The sequence below is a fragment of the Centruroides sculpturatus genome, unplaced genomic scaffold (genome assembly GCF_000671375.1).
Source record: "Centruroides sculpturatus isolate CEXI.00-Female unplaced genomic scaffold, Cexi_2.0 scaffold85, whole genome shotgun sequence".
Lineage (NCBI taxonomy): Eukaryota > Metazoa > Arthropoda > Arachnida > Scorpiones > Buthidae > Centruroides > Centruroides sculpturatus.
In genome coordinates this window covers 477,310-487,371 of record NW_019384798.1, presented here as the reverse complement: position 1 = coordinate 487,371, position 10,062 = coordinate 477,310, and the positions used below count along the sequence as shown (strand labels likewise).

The following is a 10,062-nucleotide window of genomic DNA, read 5'->3' as shown; positions in this document are numbered from 1 at the left end:
TTGGTGTCTCCTATAATGCAATTTCCCACAACGTGGTATTTTCAAGGAACGTATCTATCGCATTGTAGGAGGCCTACCTGTATTCAGAATTTAGAATCATTACAGTCGACCCCCTATAACACTGTTGATTTTTCCGTTTTATATGAATTCCATGTTGTACGAGTTACTTATATTTTACAAATACGTGAGCCGTTCACAGCCCAGCACATGTATTTGTAAAATCTAAGTGACTTGTACAACATGGAATTCATATAAAATGAAATTATCAACAGTGTTATAGGTGAGGTCGACTGTACATATCTGATAATGTGGCATTTAAAAATGTTTCAGTTAATAGGACTTTAAGGTTTTTGACTCCTTGAAGACATGAAAGTTGCCATAGTTTAATATAGCCAAATTGTAATTGTAAAGTGGTCAAATTTAATAGTTTGGTGAACTCATATACTGTACTATAGATAAGTATACTGTTATAGATAATAAACATATTTAACGATGATAATGAATAACAAAAATAATCAAATATAAAAATATGAACTTGTATATTTAGTTATCCATGTTATACACCAATATTGTGGATAAGAGCAGTGTTCAACTATAATTATTTAACAAAACTGTAATAAAATTGAAAGTACTAATAAGTATCAAAATATTTATACATCATTTTTACATGCTTTCTAAATTAGTCCTCTTCCGCTTTTTGTGAATGACGACCAGATCAGAAGTGCTAATTCTTTCAGTCTGACGTGTTTGCCAACCATTAAATTCCATCATGGCCTTTTTCCCAACGTTGAACAGTTCTTCTTCGGTCCTGTCCAGATTAGACTTTAAACAAGATGAATTGTCGTTCAATGAGTTCTGGGACGAGTCCATAATTCTACGAAACCGTGTTCTAAAAGTCTGTAACAGAACATATTTAATTAAATAATAAAACTAGAACTATTCATTTAAGTTAAAAATCTTTTAAACTGAACTAAATTAGTAAATTTCAACTGGGGTGATGCAATGACAGTACAGGGGTGTAGTGTAATATAATGATGAGCAACATTGTAATGCTTTTTATATGTATTATTAACCTTTCAACAGTAGACTAGTCAGTATGGTACTCCACCCAGTAGTGGAGAATAAACGTGGAAAATTTTTAAAGTATTTTTCCATGTGTTTTTTCTCATTACTCTTTTGGAAAAAGATTTTGTAAACAGTTATGTCTAGTAAAGAAAAGTATTTTTTTATTGTTACATAATTCATTTTTTATGTGAATTTTTTTTTCGCAGTAGTTTTAGGCTAGTTTTTGGTGATATCTCCCAAAAGAATTTGATGACTATAGTCGTTGCTCACAGCTGAGTGGTTAAGTTATTCTACAGTCATATGAAATGAAAATTATAAATTAATACCTCTGTACTCATTTTATGATATTAAAACTACTATACACAATTTAAACCAATTGTATATTATTCTGATCACTATTTGTCAGTTGTCTTATTTTGTATGTTTTGTGCTAGTGCACTTTTCCCAAAAACGAACTTATCACACTGAGTTAAACAAGAAACAGAATGACCTTGAGACATATTTCCAGGAAAATTCTATGTATTTATTTTATGATATGCATTTTGGACATAATGAGTCCCAGTCATTCTTGAAATGTAGATCCTTTTATGGGATTTGTAAAACATATGCATACACATTAATAATTTCATAATAAAAAAAACTCCATAACAAACACACACATGGAACAAACTCCATCATATAAGAACATTTTAACCAGGACATAAACTTGAATGAAAATTTGCAGTTCAATACAACCTCCAGAAAAATCAACAAAGTCATCTTACATGTCTTCATTGCCTTTGCAATGAAGTTGTGAAAGATGAAACTGCTAAAACCCTTATATATGAGCCATTGTTTTTGAAAGTGGTATAAATCCATTTATTCATACATTGAGATATTTAAGGGTTTTGTGTATAATATTAAGTTATATTATAATATAATTTATAATATAACTTAATATAATTATATTAAGAATTTATAAATAAACAATTATGAAAAGTAAATTACTTTGTTAAGATAACTATAAAGATTGCCCAAATGAAAAGTGGATATGTGTCATATTTCATTGTGCAAAGTAGCAATTGGTAGGCCACTTACAGGCGGGTAAGCTAAACATGCTTCATTAAGTATTGGTGGGAATAGATTTTATCTCCTGTAATTGGCAGATTAATGTTAAGTTAGTTATAGTGGAAGCATCCAGAATCGAATAACAGGCAGTAGTTTGATTTTTAGTGGCTGAAGAGAATAGGAGTGCTGGCATCTATAAACAAATGAAGCATGTTTATGGTGAACATTGTTTAGGACAAACAGCAGTGAATAATTGATGCAAGAGTTATAGAAAGGCTGCAAGTCAGTTCAGGATAAACTGAGACCGTTCAGGCAGACACCATAATCTCCACTGCATCAATTGCTTTTGGTTGACTTTAGGCCACCACATATAACAATCAATTCAGAATGCTATTGCAAAACTCTGTCATGGCTGCACAAAGCAATGAAGTCAAAATGCTCAGGACTTCTCTCACAAAAAGTGATCCTGCTTCACAACAATGCCTGTCCCCATATGGCAAGTGCAACCAGTGCCACGTTACAGAAAATATACTGAGAGGTACTAGAACATTCACCATATAGTCCTGACCTGTTGGCCTTGCAACTTTCACATTTTTGGACTTCTCAAGAAAGCTTTGAAAGGACAAAGTTTCATGTTGGCAAATAAGGTGAAGGATAGAGTCAAAGAACTTTTTATAAGCAGCCACCAATATTCTACATGAGGGGCATTGATATATTTGTGAGACACTGGGATCTTTGCCTAAACAAACATGGATATTTCTTTTAATTTCCAATAAATGTTTGCCAGTTCTGATGTGTGTCCACTTTTCATTTGAGCAATCCCTATAACAACAACAAATATATTCATATTTCAATTTTATTTCTCTTTTACACTTAGCATTAGCTATTACTGTAAACATAAAGACTTTAAGAAAAGTTGTTTCAATTATTGATTTATTACGAATGGACTTATTCCATTTTCAAAAAATAAAAACATTCTGGCAATAACATTTTACAGTTAAACTTCTTTTGATTAATTTATGAGGATATTGTACATCATTGACTTTGTTATTATAAATATAAAAAGAAGACATCTATGCCTGACTAAAACTATCATCAACTCATTTTTTTCCAAAAGTGGACTTTAAAAGTACACTTTAAAAAAAAGGCTCATATGCAATTTAACTTCTGATATCATAAATAACAGAAAAACAAAATATAAAAATTCGAAATAGTAAAGCCTCATGAAGTCAAAGTTTAGGGGAGTAAAAAATCCTAACTTCAAGTTAAAAATTTTGATACCTGATTTTCTCAAAGTATTCCGTGACCATAAATTTCCTGTTATCAATTCATTTCTCAAGAATTTGTTCACAGAATTATTACAAAACTGTACAATTCATGGTGCTTTTGAGTTTGTTGTCAGGGCACCCCCTTGTGCCCCAAACAGAATGCCAATAATATACTGTATCAATAAAACGATGTTGACATGCAGTTGTACTGGCATGTTGTTTGACATGGAGATGTAGTGTTTATCTTAATTGTCTAAATTCATACAAAATATAAGAGGAAATGAAGATCACGGACTTATCAAAGGATGGAGAGGTACATGGGAAAGTATGTTCAAATACAAGCAGTTATTTTATTGTGACATCGTCACAATGCTAGACTGCAATTTTTAATCATATTTTTAATTTAAATTACATGTTCTTTACTTCAAATTAGTAGTGTCTTGCCCCTGTATATCATACTTTTCTTGTTAGCAATAGAGTTGTGCCAGTCATCTTTCTAACTCCTTTCAAGTAAAAATTTTTGAATTAAAATAACATGACTTCTGATGCAAACCAGAAATTCATATACAGATAATCATGGCCTCCTGCTCCTAAGCTTACCACATCTAGTCTAGATTTTCATCTCTAACTCTGTTCTCAAGATTAAGGAAAGATGGGCAGACAGCCAGACAAACAACAGTGGGAATTTATAGATCTACAAATTTTTCAAATTGTAGCGCAACCAGCAATTTGACTTAACAAGGATTGTATTATGTGGAAAACCCTATACAATGTGTCTTTTGACCTGTAGATAGCTTCCAGTTAATGCAATTTGACTTAGCAATATATTACTGTACATAACTGATTAATGTGTAATAAAGTTATACATATCAAAATATTTCATGCTGAAATATATGAAATATAAGACCATTCCTCAGCTGACGTGACAGATTGATCCATGTTGGTTGATGGAATATGTCAGCATAATAAATGGGCAATATGCCAAGAAAAAAAATGCCTCCTAGGACTTTCTATAGGAAACTAGCCCCTATTTAGGTGTTTGATATATAAAGAAAATCTGGAAAAACCACATGACCAGCTCATTAGTCAGGCACAAACACACAACCAACTAGTATTGCCAAACGATCTGCCAAACAATCCTTGATCCTCCTGTCAACGAGCATCAGATCTCCTTAGAACCTCTACAACAAGGTATTTATCAACTCACGACCCATTGTGAACTCTCTCTCTCATGCGTGTAAAGACTCTTTATCAAAATCCTATTTTTGTCTTGCTATGATCTCAGAATGTATAACCCTCTATGTTAATAAACAGACATTTGTTTTGTTTAACAAGTAGTAGAGTTTAATTTCTTCTGTTATACTGTCTCTAGACCTCCCCCCATTCCAAATCTAACCACCCATGCACACGATTGCTCACAGAAATAATAAATTAAAGGCCACAGCGTTTTCTGTGTCTTCCAGAATAAACACAATGATGTCATCCTAACATATGCATCAACGATGTGGTGCAGACCATTCTATCACATAAACAAATGACACAATCTCAAATTAGCAATAATGTGTTAAATTTCACAACTGTTATAAATAAATCACACATCTATGTTAAGTAATGAGACCTGTTGTGAATACACTAAATCTTTACTTATTAACCCTGGCATCCAAGAAGTGTGTGGAAGCACACAATCTAACAAGAAGAAGGCTGCAATATCCACAATTGAGATGCGAATAGAACATATCACGAAGTACAAAAGCAGTACACGTGTGATGTATCTGGCAGCCATGTTTGATGCTAGAGTTGATGGTGTGCAACCAGTAAATAAAATTTTCATTTTATTATATAGTATTTATGTATTTTATTTATTGTTTTTCATATTTTAATTTATTATTATGGTATTTAATTGTTAATCAAACATCTTTACTATACCCGATACAATTAAAGCTATCCACCAACCAAAGCCGAATATTATCGGGCTAGAAACGGCTATAATACTAATAATTTAATAGACAATTTTGCATTAGAGTTAGGTGCCATCTCTTGATTATTTAATTAATTTATAATTATTAAATTTATCAAGAGATGATGCCTAACACTTAACTCTAATGCCAAATTGTCTATTAAATTATTAGTATTATAGTTGTTTCTAGCCCGATAATATTTGGCTTTGGTTGATGGATGGTATTTAATTGTTATTTTTACCTTAAATTATGTGTGTTTGCCATTTCAAGTTTATCAAAATGGGTATTGTTTTGAGTCTGAACATGGATTAATTTGATTTTCCATTATTTCTAATGAAAAAAAAAATTGATTTGGACTTTGAATGATTCAGAGTTCATATGGCCTTCTGGAATGAATTAAATTCAAAGTACAAGACACCATTATATAGAAGTTATACATAAAAAAATTGATATATCAGAATTCATATGAGATGAAATTAAAATATATTAAACTCACCTTTGATAATATTTTAGAAATTTCCACTTTATCTCTGTGTGGAAACGACATCAGATGTTGACCAAACAGATAGAAATATGGTCCCATTTTATGTAAATCTACAGCATTTGCATCAGCAAGTAAAATCTCACGATAGGCTTCTCTATACACTTTGGGAAGATCGATAGAGATTATGTGACGGTTGTGTAAGGATTCAGCCAGCCAAAATGGAAGGTCGATCTTGTGTCCAGCAAGCAGGTGATTGCTCTCAGAAGACGAATCGAGAAATCCTAAAAATTAAAAGAAATTCTTAAAACAGGCACGAAGATTTAAATTCTTATAACAATTTAAACAATGCCAATCCTGAAGAATACAAATTTTACATTATAATAAGTCTATTAAAATTTTATCAATTCCATTTCTCGTTATGTTAATATTTTCCATAGTTAGATGTAAAATTTTAAGTATCTCTTCTAAAGGAAAAATTCCAATACTGTCAGAAATTAATAGAAAAACAGAATTATCAATTTCTACTTATAAGAACTGATTTCTGACAAAAATATATAACCAAACTTAAAGTTAAATAATTAAGTGCAGAAGACAACTACATTTTCTTTTTAACTCTTCCCACCTCTTGGCCACTAACAGGGTCTTTTTAGCAAGCCCATTATAGATTTGGCCAGATCCACAGCTGAGTGGGTGGAGGTGAGGAATGGGGCTCAATGTATCTGAACAGATCACCCCCTAAAAAATTCCTGAAATTTTTTAAGATGTCACCTTAACTGCTCAGCTATCTGGCCATACAATCTTTTCTACAGTACAATTTTGCATTCTAAAACATTTTGTTTGTTCTAAATATTTGTTCATTTTCCATCTAATACCCAGTGAAGGCCAGTATAAAATGGCTAAAAACATTTCTAATGTATGGTATTAAACCTAATTTTTTTGCTGGAACTGTAGAAAAGGTATGGATATACTCTGAATGTCCTGTTCCAGTTCTGCATATGTAATTTTTCAGTATTAAATAATTAAATTTAAAAGTTGAAGATTTCTTAATAACAATTCATTTGGCATATACTTGAAGTAGTAAATGCTAACAGTTTAAACTACTATAATAGTTTATATTGTAGTGAATACGAAAGAACTATTAAAGTTTAACATATAAAACATTGGTAAAAGCCAATAGTTCAAAGAGGGCTTAAAAATACCCATTTATCTGAAAGACAATGATAACTATACCCAAACTTTGATTAAAATAAATGAATTTTTATAAGTTTTATATGTTTTGAGACATGCTAATTTTCAAATAACAGTACCTATGATTACAATGAGCAGATCCTATACACTTATAAATCTGACATTACTATTTAGAATAAATGGAAAATAAAATTGTATCCTTTCACTTTATAATAACACTGCTAATCTGTACACTTTGGTACACATGAACAGTACATTAGTTTACATGGGTATAGATATGTGCTGCTTAATGGACCATGTGACAGAAGTTCCATAAAATTATATTTGAGCTGAAAAATTCATAACTGTATGTATCTTGTCTATGTTTCAATATGTTTAAATACATAAACACTTATAATTGTGCTACATATGACCCATATAAGTAGTAGACTATATCACATAATGTTTATCTAAATACACTATGATGATTGTTTAACAATGTATTTCTTGGAAGACATTCCTGTTTTTAAGTGGCACATATCTGTAATAATACAGTGTCTTCCAAAAAAGAATGCTACCATTTTAAATTACAGTAATTATGTTAAATTATTATCTGAGAAGTATGCAATGTACACCAATCGATAGAGTAACCGTCCAAGTTTCCTCTCCTGTCTGCATTCAAGCATCTTATTTATTGTCTTTAGAAAGTACCTTAAACAAAAATGGCAACTTTGCAACAGAGAAGACATTTTGTGTTCTGCAGTTTGCAAAGTTGGAATCACTCATGATCATGCAATATGAGTTTCACAACAACTCAAACTGATCTACCATGTAAGACAAACATTATTTGGTGACATCAGCTTTCAATTTTATTCTCATTTTCCTCTGATATTCTGGGTTGACCTGAACTACTTCCCTAGCAAATGCATCCTTTATCCAGTTCAGGGATAATGGAACTATCAAAACCACCAAAAAATCTCTATCTCACATGGTAGATCACTTTGAAATTGTCTGTGACACTCATGTTGCATGATGATAAGCAATTCCAACTTTGCAAACTGCAGAACACAAAATACCTTTTCTGTTGTGGAGTTACCATTTTCATTTATGGCATTTCCTAGAGGTAGCAAACAAGACATTGGAATGCAGATGATAGATAAACTCAGACAGTTACTCTATTGATTGGTGTATGACGCATACTTCTTGGGTAATTACTGTAATTTTAAAAGGTAGCATTCTTTTTGGAAGACCCTGTATATATGATATCTGTACTATTATATTAAATTCAGAAAGTAGCATAAAAATTTCATATTTAACTTAGGAACAAATGTAAAACAATAAAAATATTAAATTTTAAATTTATCTTATATACAACTTTGTATTTTTCAAGAAGAAATGTTACTGCTATTAGTAATTAGCTATATTGCACTGCAAATTTTTTTAAAAGTACAGTAGCCCATCATTACATGACACCTCATTATATTGCTCATTTTGATATACCACACTTCTTTTTTAGTTTTCCAAATATAAAAACACTTTAGCCAATAATTTTTAAAACAGTTACCATTGAATTTCTTCTGGAAAAAAAATATTAGCTGATTCCAATCATTGGCATTGAAACTACCATTATATGAAATACGATCCACAAAAAAAAAAAAAAGCAAGCTGGCACAAAGATTGGAAATACACAAAACAGGTAAGATACAAATGCATATGATATTTATACAGAATGACATAATGACATTTAATTTTTTTTATTATAGCTGCATATTTAACACTTAAAGCAATTAATAAAAGCCTGCTTACTAAGTATTTTGGACATTTTAAATTACTGTAATGATGTTAATTATTATCATTAACGTATGTGATGTACACTGATTGGTAGAGTAATCGCCTGAGTTTTGTCTCCTGTCTGCATTCAAATGTCCTGTTGTCTACTGCCTCTAGGAAATACCATAAATGAAAATAGCTACTCCACAACAGAGAAGGCATTTTATGTCCTGCAGTTTGCAAAGTTGGATTCACTTGTTGTTGTGCAGCATGAGTAATCTGCAGGAGCCATAGAATTGCAGTTAATATTTTAATGCATTATGATGTTCTCGGATAATAATTAACATAATTACAATAATTTAAAATGGTAACATTCTTTTTGGAAGACCCTGTATTATAACTAATAAAATTTGCTTTAACATCATAAATACTAAGCTCATTATTTATAATGAACTAAGAGTTTAGATTAGTTAAATTTGATATGGGCACAAATAATCAGTAAACATTAAATTATTTACAATAGAAAAAAATACTTTAATAAGCAATTACTTATTGTGACATCGTCACAATACCAAGCTGCAAATTTTGTCACAAAGCAATTAATTTTAGTAGTTTCCCTGTCCATCACACTTTCCTGTTAACAACAAAGTCATGCTGGTCATCTATCTAACTCCATTCGAGAGAAAATTTTTGAATTGAAATAACATAACTTCCAGTTTTCATTGGAAGTTCTTATATTGTTAATTGTGGTCTCCAGCCCCTAAGGTTTCCATATCTGGTCTTGACTTTCATTTATCTAATACCATTCTTGAGATTAAGAGAGGACAGACAGATAGACAACAGTGGGAATTTATAGGTCTACAATTTTTTCAAATTGCAGCCAAAGAAATTAAAAAAAAAAAAAAAAAAATTCAAGTAGTTTCAAATTCTTTCATCTATATAAAATGTTTGCAATGTAACCCACTGTTACTATGTGACATTTTTGGGCTCCAACTTTGGAAGTCTACAAATGGGGCAGTCCAACTTTTATCAGTTTGGGCTAAACTGTAAGTTACAAGCCAGAGAAGTAATTTTCTAAGAGCATGTTGAAAATAAGAGATTCTGAATTTTCCTCTATAAAGAAAAACACAAATTTTTTTCAATTGTATTTTGGATTAATGGAGTCTTATTTTCATATACATTATATTATTTATAAATAAATGTTTATTTATTTCGAAAGTTCATAAAACTTGGCATCATTATAACAGGGATGCACAACCTTTTCTGAAGAAGGGCCAAATTAGGATTAAGTTTACTGACTGGG

At 31.0% G+C, this 10,062-nt stretch overlaps 1 protein-coding gene across 1 annotated transcript in view; it reads right to left on the bottom strand.

Annotated features, from left to right (window-relative positions):
- Window positions 1-293: 293 nt before the first annotated feature.
- The window catches only part of LOC111629494 (DNA replication complex GINS protein PSF3-like), a 23,938-nt gene continuing 14,169 nt past the window's right edge, over window positions 294-10,062 (bottom strand). The window contains exon 3 of the mRNA XM_023373412.1: window positions 294-897. Coding sequence (XP_023229180.1) covers window positions 664-897 — 234 coding nt within the window. The 3' untranslated portion in view covers window positions 294-663. The remainder of the gene's footprint in view (window positions 898-10,062) is intronic.